Source organism: Phyllopteryx taeniolatus, chromosome 9, assembly GCF_024500385.1.
Source record: "Phyllopteryx taeniolatus isolate TA_2022b chromosome 9, UOR_Ptae_1.2, whole genome shotgun sequence".
NCBI classification, from domain to species: domain Eukaryota; kingdom Metazoa; phylum Chordata; class Actinopteri; order Syngnathiformes; family Syngnathidae; genus Phyllopteryx; species Phyllopteryx taeniolatus.
Genome location: NC_084510.1, coordinates 17,738,153 through 17,757,958, shown reverse-complemented (window position 1 = coordinate 17,757,958; position 19,806 = coordinate 17,738,153). Strand labels below are relative to the sequence as shown.

The window sequence follows — 19,806 nt, the reverse complement described above, 5'->3', positions numbered from 1 at the left end:
GTGGATCTTTTTAAAAAAAAATTTTTTGGGTGTGGCAGCAATATGATTCCGTAGGTATATGACTTAAACAACTCAAAAGCAAAACAAAGACAAAGACGGCCATACTGGAGGGTTTCATGAGGACAAAGATTTAATTTTTCCATTTGACAATAGAGTCGGTGACACAATGCTTAAGATGTGGTGGTCAAAACACGACATCTAAAAAGGCCTAATTGTTAGCTTTTTGAGCACAAATTATTAAGCAATATGATAGATTATAACTCAAACATGCAGCCCAATAAAACAACAAGAAATATTGCATCATAAAATGTGTTGTCTGTGTCTGTCTGTTGAATTTTGGATGTGTTGCAGTTTATTCAAGGTCACAGAGGCTGAAAATCTGTCAGAGATGCAACATCTACAGGCAGTGTACATCAGTGTCACTGAAGCTGCTTACTGTACAATCAACACCCGTTAAATGGAAGAGGTCAATTCCAGGTATACCTTTACAAAGGGATATTTAAAAAAAAATCAACACAAAGAAAACACATTTAAAAAAAAAATATTTAAATAGTTCTTTGTGCCATCCTTATTTCTTCTTGCTCTTCTTGTCCTTTGCCTTCTTTTTGCTGGGTTTTGGGTCTTTGGCCTTGTTGTAGAGGTAGAGTCCCACCAAGCCGAGCAGAGTGGGTACCAGCACCAAACACATGAGGGGGAACACGTCGTTTACCATCTTCTGCCAAGGAGTCTGCTGTGTCAGCGAGATCACCTCCACCTCGAACTCAAGGGACGCGTCGCCTAGTGCATGTCGAGAACAACATTGTTACTGGAATACTTGGAATAACATGCATGTTGTTTCATATGAAGGGATTATAGCAATCAGTGGGTGGTAACAATAGAAAACTGTTTTTTAAAAAACTCACATAATCCCCCAACACATGAAAACCAACACAAGCCCTTTATTATAAAGCAGTATTAGGGTCGAACTGAAAAAATATAATTTTTCTCAAAACAGCGGCCGTCCTTCTGTGGTTGTCAGATGTGTCACCCACTAAAAGACTCACTCAAATAGACACCTCCCTTTTCCCATCAGCAAAACTTGGAGCAACTGTGTTTAACTTAGACGAGTCGTTCACAAACTTTTTACCAAGTACTACCTAAAAAAATACTTAGCGCTCATAAGTGTGAGCTTTACCACCTAAATGACCAACACTAAAATGCAGTAAACGTAGTAGGCCCAAGTGTTCATCAAAAATGAGGCAGCGGTTTTATTCCTAAAAAAGCATATTTAATATACAGACTTTACACCGATCTGATCGGCCTGATCGGTATTGGCCGATATTTAGCATTTTATGCTGATCGGCTTGAATGTCATAATTCGCCGATCCGATCAATCCGCAAAAGACATTTACTCCGCGTCGCCATCGTCCATCCATCCATCCATTTTCTGAGCCGCTTCTCCTCACTAGGGTCGCGGGCGTGCTGGAGCCTATCCCAGCTGTCATCGGGCAGGAGGCGGGGTACACCCTGAACTGGTTGCCAGCCAATCGCAGGGCACATAGGAACAAACAACCATTCGCACTCACAGTCATGCCTACGGGCAATTTAGAGTCTCCAATTCATGCATGTTTTTGGGATGTGGGAGGAAACCGGAGTACCCGGAGAAAACCCACGCAGGCACGGGGAGAACATGCAAACTCCACACAGGCGGGGCCGGGGATTGAACCCGGGTCCTCAGAACTGTGAGGCTGACGCTCTAACCAGTCGGCCACCGTGCCGCGCGTCGCCATCGTGCACAGTATATTTGAATCCAAAAGCTAGTTTATTTTTAGCCTCGCGTGTCTTTTGACGTAGTATTGGAAATATCGGACGGCCAATAAAGTTATTAAAAAAAAACGTCGGCGGTGTGGAACAGACAACGCGTAATGCCTGGATCAGACTACAAAACAAATTTGCTCTTGCACAATTGCACTATGTCAGACTACTGCAATAAAATCTTGCATTGCGATACCACCGCATCCCATTTTTTACGATCATTGGGCTTTATCTTGTCAACTCAAATGCGACCGGATACACTCGTTACCGGGGCGACGACAACAAGAGTGGATCGCGCCGACTGTATTATAAGAAAATGGGAGAAAACATGTGCTGGTGGTCACCGGTGCTCAGGAGAGGACGTTTGTTTATGGCTTGCTTGAGGTATGTTCACATACTTTTAATATGATAAGGCTCGCAAGCAGGCAATAAAACGTTATGTAGCCTCGCAAGCTAGTGCTAGCATTAACGGTTGTGCATAAACATGCTGCCGTTCTGTCGAATCATGCTCTAAAGTTTTGGTGTGGGTGAAGAAATTTTATTACAATAAGTTAGCACCCATTATTTCTGTCATGTTGTAATGTTGGTTTGACCTGACTTATGAGAATACATCACCTGACGAGAGCAGTGATTTCCAACCTTTATGGTTGGAAATCAAGGCACATATTTTACAATTGAAAAATCTCACGGCACACCAACAAACAAAAATGTCACAAAAAGTGGATACATTAATTACTGTATGTACTTCCTGCCATCTAATAGAAGACCATTCATTTGTTCTGTCACTATGCCTCACTGGCATAAATAGATGAAGAAAGATGCATTATTTATTGTAAATATATATTTTTTGAGCAATTAAGTACACAAATACATACAGTAAAAGAACAGGTCATTTAAATAGACACATTCCTCCATCTTGTGATCGGATCGGTGATCGGGTATCGTTTTTTTAAACTCGCTGATCGGCCCCAATAATCCTGATCGTGTAAAGCCTATTAATATATTGTAAGCCACTGTAACATTTTGCAGTTTGAACATTAACATTGTGCTCAAATAGAGGATAATAAAACACTGAGATAATAATTCAATATATTGCACATAAAAGTTAAATAAAATGTTCTTAAATCAATGTTTGAAAACATGCAGTTCTAACAAATTAAATGCAAATGTATTGTACTTTAAAGTTAAATACAACTGAACTGTACTTAAGAAAAGATCAAGGCATTGTAACATTAAGCAGTTTGAACCTTTACAGTAATTTTAGATTTTTTTTCAAATATCAAAAGAGGGAACCACATTTTGACAATCACTTACATAGGCATTAAATAGTTAACTGCTGAGACCGTTCTGAACCCCATAGGTAAACAAAACAGCAGCACCAAAGAACGCAAACAGTCCCCATTGTGGCGTCTTACCGCATGTTCTAAACAACTTTCCTGCGCAGAATTAAAAATGATCTTACATTATGTGTACGGCGTCTTTAACTACAATGAGCATTCCAGTAGACTGTTACATGTAGTCACGCCACAATGTTGTCTGTCCATGTTTATGTTGCAGGGAGGTACAGTACTTATTTGTACCACCCTGTCTTCCTTAGTTCTCTATTATAATTTTAGTTGACATGAATTGCAATGGGCAAACAAATGATTGACTTTTTCTGTGACGCCGCCACAGAAGGGAATTGTATTACATAGTGGTTAACTTACGACATTGTCTGTACACGTGAGGCTTTTATGATCATTTCTAATTGGAAATATATTCTCATTACAACTTGGAAGGGCGGTATTTTATTTTATGCAGTATATAGTAAATGGATAAAATGCATGTGTTTTGTGTGCCGTCTACCTGGAATTGTAGGAGGGTAACCTTTTTTCCCATAGGCGAGGTAAGATGGAATGGTGGCTTTGATTTTTTGCCTGAATGAGAGAGTGGAGAGGAAACAAAAACGGAAAAACTAAGCATGAATTCTATAGCGTCGTAGTATGTTTGGAATCACTTTATTGCTAAATCATTTTTTTACTAACCCTTCGCACACACCGATCAAGCTTTGTTCCAGACCTGAGAGGAAATATCAAATTAAGTTAGTCAAGTCAATGCCCAAAGTAAGTGCATTCTTTTAACACTTATGTGCTTCAGCAACCAAATCAGTGAGTTGAGCACTTAACTTACCAGAAATGACAGTCCTCTTCCCCAACTCGACAACAAGAGGGTCCCGAGACAGTGAGGAGTCAATGACCTTGCCATCCATCAGTTTACCCTGATAAGCAGAAAGAAGAACATTGTTACTGCTAAGTAACTAGACAGTGCAATTTCTTTTACAAATGTGGTTTATTTGATCTGGTGTGCAATGCAATTCTAGCGACAAATCTCAGAGGAATGTTTTATAGAAAGCCAAAAATGTTTGACCCACAAATGTTCACAATATGTAGTAACTCATATTTGTTCATTAAATCGTATTTTTTCAGATTTCGTATCGCCCTTAGTAACAACTGAAATGGCACCTGCGGGAAAAAGTTTCCCCACCCCGCTGAGAACGCTGACAGATGCCGTCTGTCCGTCTACAATGTTTGTTACTATGTCACAGAATATCATACAGTAGATACCCCCAGATACACCAAAATGTATGACAAAATATGATAAACCAGATGACTCCTGCCCCATCCAACTCTCACATGTATGCGTGGGTGCGGATGGGGTATTTCTTCAACCCCCCAATTCTTTTCTTGATTTAGGAGTTTTATTTGTTCCAGTATCTCAAATCATCTTTCCATACTGGAATGAAAGGAAATTCCATTAATCGGTTCCAGCCACTCAAAAACACCAACAAAATGTTTGCAATGTTTTTTAAACAAAAAAGCCCTCTAAAGTATTGTCCAAATATAATACTTACTTAATAAAAATATACTTGAACAGAATATAAAGAATTAAACACTTTGCGCATCATGATTTCGCTCTCCCTCGGGTGGCCTGCACAGATACAGATACAGATTTCCCATTATGTGCTGGCATTAAGTTAGCGGATGTTCATAAGGCAACGTTATGTGGTTTGGTTATATACACTGTGTAATTCTCTTTGTTTAATGTATAGTTTTTCAGTAAATTTCAACTAGGTGTGGCAATAAACAGCTTAAAGCAAGCACTTGGTCTCCTTTTGAAGAGTTGTTCATTATCCGCTGCTTGTGACATTCGCTGGCCCCATCAGGCTATCGTAACTCAAATCATTGCTTGAAACTCAAGACAAAAAGAAATCAGCCGAGTGATGGCTCGTATCTCAAAAAAACTTGTCGGTGAAGTCCTGTCACTCGTAAGTCGAGGTACCACTGTATTTCAATAATAAACTAGTCTAGACTTTACAAAATATTGTATGAGACTGCATACAAATGTCACAGACAAAACAAAAGAAAAACTTTTACGCTACAGCAGCACGGTGGGTGGACGTGTGGTTCTTTGATTCAGGGTTCGAATGTCAGCTCTACCCTTACTATGTGGCGTTTGCATATTCGCCCCATGCATGTTAGTTTCATTGACGACTAAATTGTCCATGGGTGTTTATGTGAGTGCGAATGGTTGTTTTTGTCTGTCTATACGTGGGTGCATTGGAAACACTGCAGTAGGCAACCACTGTACCGGACCACGACCACAATATTAGTATAAAATGAATGAATGAGATTGAATGAGCGCAATTTGATTATAGATGAAGCAACATTGACAAAACGTGCTGTTAATCGAATTAGTGTGACTGTGCAGATTAACATCGAGTGTGTGGACCGTGCAGCCGTGCATTGAGATAGCCAGCCTGGAGATGTGAACGTGTTATTGCTGACGTGTTGCACACAAGGGCCCCCCACACTCTCACGCCACACAACAGCAGTCGACCAGTATTCCACATTCCAGAGGTTTGGTTGACTTACCAAATACAAGTTTAGCCGGTTTTGGCGAGAATGATGTTGATTATTTATAGTGCACTGCTTTTGATTGTGTCTTACCGTGTAGTGGATCTGCAACGTGTCCCCCATTGTGGAGAGTACGGAACAAGTTTCGGGTTTCAGCTTGGGGCAAAATAGTTGACCGTTAGAGTTGCTTTTGTTCAATGCATCGTTTATGTTCGCGTGGAACACCGTTTTCCACTCACCAAGGTCTCCACCTGCACCTCCTCGTCTGCATTGTCTTCGCCCTGCGCAAGTCCCCCCGTCAATGTGAAAGCTGCCAGCAGCAGCAAAACAAAGCTTCCCTGCATTGTGAACTTCTCCGGGGGTTTAAAAAAAAAAAAAAAAAGTAGACGTAAGACCGCAATTTACGTGGTATCCGCTAGCAAATTCGTCGGCCGAGACCCGCAGGTGAAAAATGTCTGTGCTCCGGCCAATGCTGATGTGTTAAAAAAACGTGCAGAGATAAGCCCGAGCAGCCCGTGGACGTTGGCCCACAACAATTGGCTCAGCGGGACCAGCTTCCGCTAACATCACACATCTGCACACCAGCAGATGTGCTGCACTTCACGTACACTGGGCGGCGCTGTGTTGTTTGAGGCCTGCCACGTAGCCGCCCTGGCCTGCTGCGCAATTAACGTGAAGGTCTGGGTTATTCCAGAATGGAGCCGCTGAGAGCTCGAGTGGGATAACTTTTGTGTGTGTCATTTTTCAGTTAAATGCACAAATGAATAGAGAAAAGGCATATTTTTTAGATAAATATTTATCTAAATCAGAGGTTCTCGACTGTCGTCACCCCGCCCGGGAACAGTGTAGAGGGGGACATCCAAAGAAATTGTGGATGGCATCAACCCCGATCCCATTGACGAATGTATGATAAACGGAAAACATTTGTGTCAGCACTTCTGCTCCACTTTTCAGCAAGGGACATCACCAGTGTTCGTTTGTCGTTCGTTTGAGTGAGTGGACTACATTACTGCTAAAAACTTTGAATAAAAAAAACACGTAAAATTAAAGCGAGGACTTACTTTAGGCCTAGTAAGAGGAATTAACTAAATGGCTTAAAAGGTTTGAGTAACAGGGTTGCATGTTTTTGACAGACACATTCCAGTCAAATTACAAAAACATGCACGTTTGCTTCATTGAAGACTATAAATAATCCGTCGTTGTAAAATGAGTGTGAATGGTTATTCCCTGTTGAAACTAAAGTTGAACCAAACTCATTGTCGTGTTTTGTTTCTAAATACATTAAATATGTTTGATGCTAAATGCTGAAAACGTGCAAAGACTGAGAATAATTTAGTAGTGAATTGTTGAGATATAGCTTGAAATTATTTTATCATCACAGCTGGCCTGATTTTTGGGGCATACTGTATACTTTCTAGCATGATAATTGTTTTCCAAAGTAAAAGCAGATGTTTGCAAATGTCTTATTTTGATGAAACACAAAGATAATGGTCTGCGTTCATGGAGAAATCAAAGAATATTTACTACTGAGAGAGAGATTTTAAGTTAATCAATGGTTTAAACAGTTAATTTGGTTATCAAAATGGTTGTTGATTAATTTGATAATTGATTAGTTGTCAATCAATTATTTATTGCACCTCTAATTGTCTCCATTGCTTGTTTGCATTGAAGGTAGGCAGAGACATTCGTAAGAAAGGAATGGTGTAAATGTAATCTATAATTAATGCCACAAGGTTTCATGCGGCCACATGCAAATTAACTTCACCTGTAAACCACAAATGAGCTAGTTAGTTTTGAACGAAAGTATATGCAACCTTCTATAATCATATTGCGAAATGAGGTAAAATAAAATACAAAGCTATTACGATGACCTTATTTCAGTCAAAGGATCTTCGCATCCTTTGGGGGCTCGACCGCCATCGTCCATTCATGTTCACTCTCGCGAGATCCTGTCTCTTTCTAAACCGTTGCTCCTCAGGAAATCTCGCGAGACCTCTAAACGAGCTAGGTAAGTAGTGGCTCCTTCATACTGACTGGCACCCGCGGACGATTACTAAAATACGACAAAGTAAGTCCCAGCTGTTGATAGATTATATAACCGCGTGTAGCGTGTGTTCGGCGTCACTCTTCGCCGGTATGGAGTCGCTGTGGACGGCCTTGTGACAGCATGATGCCCGCGGAGGAGGTGGAGGAGAAGAGCGGATGAATGGAGGGATGATGGGGTGGAAAGAGACACTTGCTAGCACCAACACGTCCTATCGATTACGCTATTAAAACGGCAGACAACTTGATTTCTCGTCGTACAATACGGCGGATAATTAGGACGTGTTCATTCTCAGATGGCGAAATGAGCGGCGACTCGTTTGGTTACAGCGTCGAAACATGCGGGAGCAACGTTAAGGGGTTAATTGGGACAAGTTAGCTGGAATGTGAACGGTGGTAGCATCGGTTGCTAACGTAGCTAACGTGGGTCACCCCTGGCCGCATTCATTTAATGTGACTGACCGGCTTACTGAGGCCCTCCTGGCAACCACATTTACAATGTCATTTTTAAGAGTTGTATCAACACATTAAAGACAGGAGCAAAATCTTGCAGTAAAAGTGCGACGCGTCCCTTCAGTACCATGGACAGAGCTGTTACTGTATTTATTTATTTTTTTCCCCCTTTGCATATTTTATTTTTCCGATAGAGTTAGTATTTAGCGACACCAAAGTATTTAAATCATGTTGTTGGAAAATTAATGCAGTTCAATGATATGACGATATTTTCACATTTTTAGAAACGTATTGATCAGCACGGTGAACAAGTGGAACAGTGCTGAGGATTAATGTTAAAATCTTGTTGGGTTTTCGTCAGGTACGCTGGCTTCCTCCCACATTACAAAAACATGCATGTAAGGTACATTGAATACTTCAAATTAGTGGGTCCCATCTTTCTTACACCAAGTACCATCACCTAAGAATGAGCTCTCCAATACTACTATCATGACAAACATTAAAGTACAGTAGCGTAGTAGGCCTACATTTTCATAAAAATGGAGACAGGTTTTATTCTAGGAAAAAAAATAAAAATTATTATTGTAAGTAGGGATGCACCAAAATGAAAATTGTTGACGGTAACGGAAAATGAGGAAACCAAGACCAAAACACTGAAAGAAATTATTATGTCAATTATTAGCAAGTAAGTAAGTAAGTAAGGAATGAAGGAAGGATTTTATATTATAAATCTTTGTTATTATAATTTTTAACTTATAGGCCCCCTTTCTCAGGAGACTTGCGTGGCGATGTACCAATTCATTTCCGGTTCCAGATGGCTTACTGTGTAGTTGGGTATTATTTGCTTTCCAGACACTTATTTATTTGCCTGCTATTTTGCTATTCAAAGACCTATGGAACAAGTGTACTGTATCACCCCATCACACAACTACATGTCACGGTAGTAAAAACAATTAGCATGGCTTCTCTGTCTTTCTCCTATTAATTATAATTAGGCTTTTCACAATCAGGATTTTTGGGGCCGATCACCAAGTTTAAAAAACCGACAACCGATCACCGATCCGATCACAAGATAGAACAATGTGTCTATTTACATGACTTGTTCATTTATTGTATATTAAACTTTACACCGATTTCTATCGGCCTTATCGGTATCGGCCGATAATTAGCATTTTATACTGATTGGCTGATTGGCTTTAATGTGATCATTCGCAGATCTGATCAATGACGTCATTGATCGGCTCCGCAAAAGACATTTACTCCGCGTCGCCATCGTGCACAGTATATTTGAATCCAATAGTTTTAGCCTTGCCGCGTGTCTTTGACGTAGACCTGTAAATAGCTGATGGCCAATAAAGTTATTTAAAAAAAAAAAAACACGTCGGCGGTGTGGAACAGACAACACGTAATGCCCGGCGGATCAGACTACAAGACAAATTGGCTCTTTCACGATTGGACTGTCAGACTACTGCAATAAAATATTGTATTCCAATACCACCGCATCTCGTTTTTTAACGATCATTGGGCTTTAACTTGTCAACTCAAATGCGAACGGATACACTCGTTACCGTGGCGACGAGCAAAAACAACAGTGGATCGCAACGACTGTATTATAAAAACAAAATGGGGAAAAACGTGTATTGGTGGCCGGGACAGGAGAGGTTCACCTACTTTTAATACGATATGGCTCGCAAGCAGGCAACAAAACGTTATGTAGCCTAGCAAGCTACTGCTAGCACGAATGGTTGGACGTAAACACGCTGCCGTTCTGTCGAATAATGCTCTAATATTTCGGTGTGGGTGAAGTAATTTAATTAAAAATAAAGTATTTTAATTACAGTAAGTTAGCACCCATTATTTCTGTCATGTTGTAATGTTGGTTTGACCTGACTGATTAGAATAGATTAGATTAGAATTTTTTGAGCAATTAGGTACACAAGTATATACAGTAAATGAACAGGTTATTTAAATAGACACATTCCTCTATCATGTGATCGGATCGGTGGTCGGTTATGGTTTTTTTAAACTCGCTGATCGGCCCCAAAAATACTGATCGTGTAAAGCCTATTGTATAAACTTGTGTAGTGTATACTGAGTATCTTCAAGTATTTACAGAACTACGCCACAAGACACGTGACAGGCTAAAAATAAACTAGCTTTTAGATTCATACTCGACGGCGACGCGGTGTAAATGTCTTTTGCGGATCGGATCGGCAAATTATGACATGAAAGCCGATCGGCCGATCAGCATAAAATGCTAATTATCGGCCGATACCGATCAAACCGATCAGATCACTGTAAAGTCTAATTAACACTGTGCTTAAATATAGGTAAAATGTAAAAATCTGTACTTAAAAATGTATTCAATTAAAATGCAAAAGTTAAATAAAATGCGTTCCTAAATAAAAGTTTAAAAACAGTTTTTCAATATTAAATGCAATTGTACTGTACTCAAAAGTAATGTACAATTTAACTGTACTTATGCAGTGACTCTTTTAAACAGCCCTCAAATAGTAAATGCAAATGTCATAAAAAGTTAAATACAACTAACTCCACTTAGGCAGTGATTCTTTCATGTACCATTAAAGGTGGCTGGTGTACAACTCGTGGTACAGATACCACACTGAGAATCACTGCTCTAAATTGTTCATTGGTGTGAATGTACGGTTGTTTACCTATATGTGCTCTGCGATTGTCTGGCGAACAGTCCAGGGTGTACTCTGCCTCTTGCCCAAAGTCAGCTGGGATAGGCTGCAGTGACCCTAATGAGGATAAGCAATATAGAAAATGGCTGGATGGTATATTAATATACCACAGAGCTAAAAACATTATTAAATTAGTACCTTCCTAACTGTGTCGATCAAAACTGAGAATTATAATATGTGTAAAGACAGAATTTTTAAGACGGCTACTGTGATCACTGGCAATAGTGCAGGTGTACATAATGTTGGGACCGGTACACATAAGTTACAAATAGGCTGTTAAATTCATTTCACAGCAAGTTTTCCTATAGGAAATAAAGCAGTGTGAAATGAATTACTTTGTCCCAGGCTCAAACCGTCACCACCATAAAACCTTTATTCACTGTACAGAGCATTTATTATGTGCCCTGTGATTGACTGGCGACTAGTCCAGGTTGTGGTCCACATTTTTTTGCCCAAAGTCAGCTGTGATGCGGGTTGGTATTTGCAATAGGATTCATCTACTGTATGTTTTTGAGGAACAGCCTCATTCTCAGCCCATAGGAGGTCTTTTAGTCCACCCCATAGTTTGTATTGTGCCTCAAATAGGCTTTTTAAAATGTTAGATTTTCAAAGTAAGCCTGAGAATAGAGGGCATTAAGCGTCGGTTTATGAGGGCATGACATTCATTCAGGCAAATGTTTGAGGGAGGAAAAACAGAACGAAGGTTCTGAACAGATTGCGCTGTAGCCTGGAGCCATAGCGCTGACATGCCTCTCTTCCACTCACTATGACCATCGCTGTGGGCGATGAGTGGAGCTTGTACGTCTCACTGCGTGCGTGGAATGTTTAGAAAGATGAGTGGAAAGTCCACCTGCCTGACAATTTGACTTTATCATCATCTCTTTGTTTAAACACTTTCATTGTTTACACAATTTAATGAATCTAATACATGAGCCATATCAACAGTCATGCCTTTAAAAAGTTATTGCTCACATTTGATTGAGACTGTCACATTCATTTAAAAACTTCATACTATTTTGGACCTTAACTGAAATGTTATGGTAAAATATGCCTAAAAAACCTCAGGACGTCAAATCTTGTGAGACTTCAGCTCAGTGAATATATTAAGCATGAACACCACAAGTGTATGTTTTTTTTCTTGTCTTTTTGTGTTTTAGATGCCATCACAGAAGCTGCTTACCATGACATAGTAAAGCTTGGGCTACTCTCTCCAATATGAGCAATATAATTAATTAAATTTCAAATACATACAAAATGTATTTTTGCCAAGCAGATGCTTATCACACATTAGTCAACACTGTCTAATGGTAGTAACACCTATAAAACTGAACTGGGTGACCACACCTTCCTGTGTTTTTCTCAGGGATCATCAAAACGTTAGTACTCTTTTTACTTTTTTGTGTTTGTGTTAAAACTTAGTTAAATGACTGATGTAAAAGGTTGAATAGTTAATAAACATTTTATGATGGTGACTGTTTGGCCCTGGAACAAATTTATCAACTTTACATTATTTCCGATATGAAAGTTGTTCCAAAATTAGAACAACTTGGAATTCAACCAGTATTTGAGTCCAGATGTTCCACTGTCTATTGCCACTGTGTTTTAAGGCTGGCCGCACACTGAGCGACACGAGCAAAACTCACTCAATGGTCATGCAGTGTGTGGGTTTCTGCCACCGGTTTTCATATGTGGCCGACCGTTGATTACTGTTTGAGCTGTGTTTCAAAATTTAAATTTGAAAATTCCAATTTGATGTCGCATCGTTGTCATGTAATAGGATAAAAATAATTCAGCATACTGTTCAATTGCACAACATAATCAATCCTCTATAATTGTAATTGTTAATAAATTATAGCTTCTGTATTTGTTATTTTAATGTACAGTGTATATTGCATTAACCTTGTAATGGCGGATGGATTTGCAACCAAATGTCTTCTCTTGCATGCTATTTTTGTTTTTACTGTATCCACTATTGCTGCTGAAACAATGCAAATTTCCCCATTGTGTGACTAATAAAGGTTATCTTACATTATAAATAGTTATTGTAATAATGTACTTTTAAACATAGAGGCCCATTTTCTCCAGTGACCTAGAGGACTAGCAGTAACATACTAATTCATTTCCAGTTTCTGGTTCCGGTCCTCTAGTTTTCTCTCTACACACTTATTATTTTGCCTGCTATTTTTCTTTTTAACGTGGTTCCAGCCAAACCTATGTGACACGTGTACTGTATCATCCAATAACATATTTTGGTGTTCTGAGACTTGTCATGTCACGATAGCTTAGCAATTAGCATAGCTTCTTCCTCTTCCTCCTGTAAATTACTCCTCGCCCTCCCTTTTCTGATAACGATACTTTTCAGAAGTGGAGCTTATTCACTGCCATAGAGGCGATGATTAGTGACTTATGCTCGGGTTTTGCGTCATAGTGTAACAACATCCTGTTTCAGCCATTTTATTTCAGTGACAAAAGTCTTTCAGTCCGAAAGTGAAAATGCACTTTTGGGCTACTGGTGCATCACTAATATTTATAATTTCATTTGTACCTGTGGCTAGAAAGCAAAGCATGGAGAGTCTCTGTCACCGAAATCAGTCAGTGAATGGGGGCAATCGATCTTTGCCAACAGCCTCTCAAAATATCCTCACGCTCTTCTTATTCTTGCCCATTATCTCTTCTTTGTGAAGATCCGCTTTTTGCTTGACACAGACTCACTCCCTGTTTTTGTGATTCCATAAAAAATAGTACAGTGTATTGCATTGAAAACTCAAAACCCGGGTTGCAATACGTAGATGTGTAGATGTTTTTTGCAATTGTCCACTTGAGTCTGTTTCACCTGTGTTGCTCGGTGAATTAAAAAAAATGACTTGTAGGTTTCATTACGGGAAGCATGTTGAAGTAGTGTTTAGCACATTTGCCTTCCTGTTTTGGCATTCAAATCTCGGCTCGGGTCTTCCTGTGTGGAATTTTCATTAATCCGTTCTCCCCATGCTTGCTATGGTTTTCTCCAATTATTCCAGCTTCCTCCCTCATGCCAAAAACATGCATATAAGGATCAATGAAGACTAAATTGTCCATAGGTGTGAATGTGGTTATGAATGCTTGTTGGTCTATATGTGCCCTGTGAATGTTTGGCGACCAGTCCAGTTCCAGGGTGTACCTTGCCTCTCGCCCAAATTAAGATGGGACGGGCTCTAGCGCACCTATATATAATATAATAAATAAATATATAAATAAGATATAATTCTCTTTAGACTTGTATGACAGTAAGGAATGTTAAAATGTTACTTAAAACATTGTCTGTATTGGTAAAGTTTTTCATTACAGACGAGGTTCAACTCCGGATTTTCCACTGTATTTTGCCTACTTTACTCTCGTCTCAATTCCCTTTTGTATGTTTCATTAGTTTGTGTAGACGTACCTAATGCTGTGATAGTGATTGTACATGTTGTTTTCTTTTTTTAGCCCTCCGTAAAGGATTGCTTGCTGGAGACAGTGCATAAAGGCATCTAGAGTCGTTAAGAAGCCTCTCTGAATCATGGGGAACATTTTTGGGAATCTGTTGAAGAGCCTCATAGGAAAGAAGGAGATGAGGATCCTGATGGTGGGCCTTGACGCGGCAGGAAAAACTACAATCCTCTACAAGCTGAAACTGGGGGAAATAGTCACCACAATCCCAACCATCGGTATACACAAGCTGGCCAAGATTAATAACAGCCCACCATATGCGGCATATTTGTTATTTGACCTCACGTAGCACCCTTTGTTCTCAGGCTTTAATGTGGAGACAGTGGAGTACAAGAACATCAGCTTCACTGTGTGGGATGTTGGTGGGCAGGACAAGATCCGCCCCCTCTGGAGACACTACTTTCAAAACACACAGGGTGAGCTGAATAGAACAGAGCGGATGAACAACACGATCCAAAATGTTTGGATCGATTTAGGTATGGTTTTCTCTTTTAAATCCCCCAGGTTTAATCTTTGTGGTGGACAGCAACGACAGAGAGCGTGTCAATGAGGCACGAGAGGAGCTGATGAGGATGCTGGCTGAGGATGAGCTGAGAGATGCAGTGCTCCTCGTTTTTGCCAATAAACAGGCAGGAAACACTCACTCGCTTACACATGCACAATTTAATGATGTCCAATACATGACCTGTCTAAAAAATAATTCAACGAAAAATAATGCTCATTTTTTGCCAACTGCCAGAGCATTCAACACATTTTCTCAAATAGTGGCCTCCACTGGTCTAATAATTCAGCAAGGAGGAGGTAGAGATCTAGCCTTCAGTGAGTGATGGAGGCTGTAGTCAAACATAACCATCCATTTTCTATACTACTTACCCTCATTGGGTGAACTGTAGCTCATCACAGCTGAGCAGAGCACGTATAGAGAATCATTCACACTCACATTCACACCTATGGACAATTTTAGATTCTTCAATGAATCTAAGGTCGGCCGCACCCTGAGCAATGCGGTCCAACGTGACTACACTGGCGCACTGCGAAGCTTTGAAACTACCTTTGATGAGTGGCTGACCGTCAGCAACTACTTTCGCTGCAATGCTAAATTTGAATTGCAAATGAATACAGTATATATTTGTGTTTTACAACAATACTTAACTACAGGGTGATTGAAAAGTAACTCCCTATTTTTATGTACTTGTAATTTGTTTCTGAACTATAATTCTTACGAGAAATGAACATGAGAAGAAAGTGTATTGCAGGGAGTTTTATTTATAATTCGATATGGGCGCCAGCATTCGTCACCAGTTTCTCAAGCCGCCTGGGAACCGCATTAACTGATTTCACAAGGAACTCTCGTATTTGCCCTTCAAGTTCTTCCAAAGTTGTTGGTTTGTTAGAATAGACTTGCTCCTTTAACCAACCCCACAGAAAAAAATCGCAGGGTGTTAAGTCAGGACTTCTGGCTGGCCACTCATACACAAAATTGTTTTGAAAAATTACAACATATGAATAAATTATAAGTATTTTAAAATAGGGAGTTACTTTTCAATCACCCTGTATATTTATAATTTCATATGTAGGTACCTGTGGCTAAAAAGTGAAATGTGCAGAGTCTTTGTCACCAAAATGCACGAGTGCGGTCAATAAATAGGGCGATCACTGCAAACAGCTTTTCAAATAGCCACACTCTCTCCTTTATTTCTTGCCCGTTTCCTCTCTTTGTATTATTAAAATGTAGCTGGAGGCCTGGCAGAGCATTGCCAGGAATGGAATCCAGCATCTAGGGATGTATAAGTGTTCCAGACTTCAGACTGTAATGACTGCAAAGCATTTGCAACCAAGTATTAAAAAGTGAAAGTTTGATTTATGATCGTTAATTTGCCCCTTTCGGTCTCTTAAAAAGTGGGAGGCATACATACAAACTGTTGTAATTCCTACACTGTTCAACTGATTTCTATGCAAATACCCTCAAATTAAATCTTAAATTCGGCACTTAAAGTACATCTTGTTCATTTAATTTCAAATCCATCGTGGTGGTGTTTAGAGCCAAAAAGATGAGAATTGTGTCCATATCCCAATATTTGTTTCTTAATCCAGTCTCTGTACAGTGTATAAATGTTTTATTACCTGTGACAGTGTGAACGTGGAACACACTTTGCAGTCAACAAGTATAACTTAACGTATTGTGTGCCACTGTCGCGTTCCATATTATCTCTGTTCCAGCTGTAATACTTAGACTCATTAGATCGGTCTGAGGTGCTTACTGGATAAAATAATCCATTTACCAAATTGTTTCCTCTTCAATAGGACTTGCCAAACGCCATGAACGCCGCCGAGATCACAGATAAGTTGGGTTTACACTCCCTGCGCCACCGTAACTGGTACATCCAGGCCACCTGCGCCACCAGCGGCGACGGCCTCTACGAGGGCCTCGATTGGCTGGCCAATCAGCTCAAGAACAAAAAGTAGGAGGATGGGAAGCATCCGGCAGCTACAACCGTATTACTTTTTTTTTTGTTTCATTTGGGACTGAGGGGCGCAGGATAGAAGAATTTGAGGGAGATTTTAGGCTTTCATTTTCAGCCTGTCATTTTCTGAGCCCATTTTTAACCACACATAGACACACAAACCATAAAGAATCACTCTGGCACGTGCTTTTCTTGTGTCCACCTCTTGTGTTTAGGTGCAGTGTACTGTATGTTTGTTGGGTCACGTGATGCCACCACAGCGGCGAGATCGACTCTTGTGTGTTTTCTCACTGAGGCACATGCTCAGTCATATTGTTTCAGGTTTCTCCCCCAAGTTAACGAAGCCATCTTTGACAACAACAACCACTATGGAGAGCCGTTTGAGCATTTTATTCGATATCCTTGTTATCTAGCTTAAGGTCCATGTACTAGTACGCGCTTTGTCTTTACTCCTGTATGCCAATTTACATACGGCTCTTCTTCTCTCCCTCTTATGGGGAATCTGACCACAACTTGAGACCACCAACAGGTTGTTGGTGGAACAGCAGCCTGCCAACATTATGACTGTGAAAGTTCGGTCTACCGCGATTGGCTGGCAACCAGTTCGGGCGTGTACCACGCCTCTCGCCCGAGGATAGCTGGGATGGGCTCCAGCACGCTCGCAACCCTGGTGGGGATAAGCGGAATAAAAGAGAAATGAATGGGGAAAAAAAAGTTTGGTCGAAAGAAACAAAGGAGGCGCTGCAGTTGTGTTTCATTATCACCGACATTTATTTATTTATTTATTTATTTTTTCTTTTAAAATATGATGTACTATGATTGTTTTATTTATGTATTTATTTATTTTACTGCTGCAATGCCTGAGTTTCCCCTCTGCGGATCAATAAAGGCTCCTTACTAGAAGGACAACTTTGGCATGCTAATAGGACAAATACATCTTATGAGTGAGGCAAAATTCCACGAGCTGACAACTGTGTGTTACTAGCACTACTGGTGACATAATAAAATTCTACTAGTTAATATCTCGGGCATATCTTGTACTAGAAGTGCACAGTTTTGCCTCACTAGTGACATTTAGTTGCCCTACGAGTATGCCAAAGTTGTCCTACTAGTGTGCAGAAATGTCATACAACAGTGGAAAAAGCATGACTCGTAAGACACAGTCGCTCTGCATTCTACGAGGGCACTGAATTGTCTTACTAGTGAGGACAAAGTGCAGACTAGTGCATGGATCTTAAGATGGATATCAAGGAGATCGAATAAAATGTTCAATCAGGTTTCTACATACAACCACAGGCGACTAATTTATCAACACTACATTGTGAGTTGTGTGTATTCACTCTGGTACAAGTGGAACAAATTCTCATCACACAAAGCCTTTTTTGCCGGTTCAAAAACACTTGTATCAAAATGAGTTGTCATTCTTGTTATTGTTCGTCTGATTGGTGGGAAGGTTGTGTCATTGCAACCTCATAACTGTGTTTATTAAATGTGAATATTATATGTGGCTGTAGAAAAGGCTGTTAAGTATATTTATTTTACACAAAGTCATTTATTTAGGTGATGTGTCAGTATAGGAACGAAAGCAGGGTAAAGCAGATCAAAATGTGGGCACAAGCAAACGACGGATGCCAGCAGGTTTCTGTCTAGTAATCTAAAAAGAATTTGTCTGTGCCGTACATGACAACTATTCTACTGTAAGTGTATCTGTGCATCTATTATATGTTCAATCATGAGTTTGATCATTTGGGTTTTGTGGCCTTATATTTAGTGACGGTTGAAATTGATTTGATCTTTTGCTTCTGAATATTTATAAGGAATATTGTATTGATTACTTTTCTCTCTTACACTGTTAAAACACAAATTTGTGCACTGTAGTGTGAGATGATTAGGCAAAGGTTTGTCCTGCTGTAGCTTCTGTTTTGCCCACATACTTGATCCATATTTAGTGGTAGGTCTTCCTTTGTATGGGTGATGGGATGGGGCTGGGTGTATTTAAACTTAACATGTGACCATGTCAGTAAAGCGAATGAGAAAAGAGAAGGTATTCATTCTGTACCGTTCTAGTTACACACGTAGACGACAATGTTTCAGTGCTGAATGCATGGAGACAGACATCTGTATGTGATGATCACTTCTGCTGTATCACAAATAAACCCATTTTCTGTAGGACCAGTCTCATCAGCTTGGACTCGTGTTACTTGCGCAACTGATAATACACTAGACTTTTTTTTTTAGGGGGACATAAGAGGCAATACAATATTGCACTGCCTTTACAATTACACATGTCAATGGACTGACAAAGAGAGATTTAATACAGCAGAAGCTCCAAAGTGGGATACTTTGGAGTTGTGTGATACAAAATAAAATGTAGTTCCAAATTCAAACAGAACTTAGTTTTCCAACCATTGTCATGCGTGACATCACATGAAATTGTTTTGTGATGCTGCCACAGGATGCAACCAGTGATGCCAAATAGAAGTGTGATGATAACTACAGAACAGGAAACTAAACGTATTCTTATCTACAGTAGGGAAATAACTGGCTGGCTACTACAAACAAAATAATGTGCAAACACCTTCCCATTACCTCTCCATTATGTGTCAGTCAGTTGTCTTCAAAGGTTGCGATTATTTTATAATTATCATACAGGAGTAGACTTCGTTTTATACTTTTCTGGTGGTTAAGAATGTTAAAAAAATGAACTTAAAAGGAACCCAATAACTAACCCAACCTAATAACTAACCATATTGGTTTATGATTGATTGGTGATGTCATCATCCATCAGTCTGAGAAGTGTTTATATTTTCTTATTAAACTGACAATCACACTATTAGGACAACTGAAAGCTAGTATCTAATAAAATGTCTGGTGAGTGACAATATACACGTCAGCCACTCTGTGAAAATTGTGTTATAGCTTCTGACAAGCTCCTGCCATAAGAGGGCAGTCTTACACCACAGCAACAAAAACAACAACAAAGCTTAT

General features: G+C 39.8%; 2 protein-coding genes across 5 annotated transcripts; one reads left to right on the top strand and one right to left on the bottom strand.

Annotated features, from left to right (window-relative positions):
• Positions 1-105: 105 nt before the first annotated feature.
• fkbp11 (FKBP prolyl isomerase 11) lies at positions 106-7,641 on the bottom strand. Of its 2 annotated transcripts, XM_061785598.1 has the most exons (7): positions 7,559-7,641; positions 5,927-6,037; positions 5,781-5,843; positions 3,964-4,051; positions 3,819-3,852; positions 3,640-3,710; positions 106-777 (listed from the first exon to the last, which is right to left on the bottom strand). In XM_061785598.1, exons 2-7 carry the CDS (start codon positions 6,029-6,031, stop codon positions 569-571), a joined length of 570 nt encoding a protein of 189 aa, XP_061641582.1. In that variant the 5' UTR covers positions 6,032-6,037; positions 7,559-7,641; the 3' UTR covers positions 106-568. The 2 variants fall into 2 exon arrangements, with proteins under 2 accessions (XP_061641582.1, XP_061641580.1); XM_061785596.1 differs by lacking the exon at positions 7,559-7,641 and having other exon boundaries at positions 5,927-6,505.
• LOC133483820 (ADP-ribosylation factor 3) lies at positions 7,616-18,995 on the top strand. 3 transcript variants are annotated; one of them, XM_061785600.1, is made up of 5 exons: positions 7,616-7,695; positions 14,351-14,571; positions 14,659-14,769; positions 14,858-14,982; positions 16,658-18,995. In XM_061785600.1, the coding sequence occupies exons 2-5, from the start codon at positions 14,424-14,426 to the stop codon at positions 16,817-16,819; spliced, it is 546 nt and encodes a 181-aa protein (XP_061641584.1). In that variant the 5' UTR covers positions 7,616-7,695; positions 14,351-14,423; the 3' UTR covers positions 16,820-18,995. The 3 variants fall into 3 exon arrangements, with proteins under 3 accessions (XP_061641584.1, XP_061641583.1, XP_061641585.1); XM_061785599.1 differs by having other exon boundaries at positions 7,676-7,755; XM_061785601.1 differs by lacking the exon at positions 7,616-7,695 and adding an exon at positions 7,851-7,872.
• The last annotated feature ends 811 nt before the right edge of the window (positions 18,996-19,806 follow it).

Coding starts and splice junctions, on each gene's coding strand:
- fkbp11 (XM_061785598.1), bottom strand. CDS start 6,031: ATGCAGGGAAGCTTTGTTTTGCTGCTGCTGGCAGCTTTCACATTGACG. Junction 5,844..5,926: donor AGGTGCAGGTGGAGACCTTG/GTGAGTGGAAAA, acceptor TTTTGCCCCAAG/CTGAAACCCGAAACTTGTTC. Junction 3,711..3,818: donor TTGATCGGTGTGTGCGAAGG/GTTAGTAAAAAA, acceptor TCTCTCATTCAG/GCAAAAAATCAAAGCCACCA.
- LOC133483820 (XM_061785600.1), top strand. CDS start 14,424: ATGGGGAACATTTTTGGGAATCTGTTGAAGAGCCTCATAGGAAAGAAG. Junction 14,770..14,857: donor CTACTTTCAAAACACACAGG/GTGAGCTGAATA, acceptor TAAATCCCCCAG/GTTTAATCTTTGTGGTGGAC. Junction 14,983..16,657: donor TCGTTTTTGCCAATAAACAG/GCAGGAAACACT, acceptor CCTCTTCAATAG/GACTTGCCAAACGCCATGAA.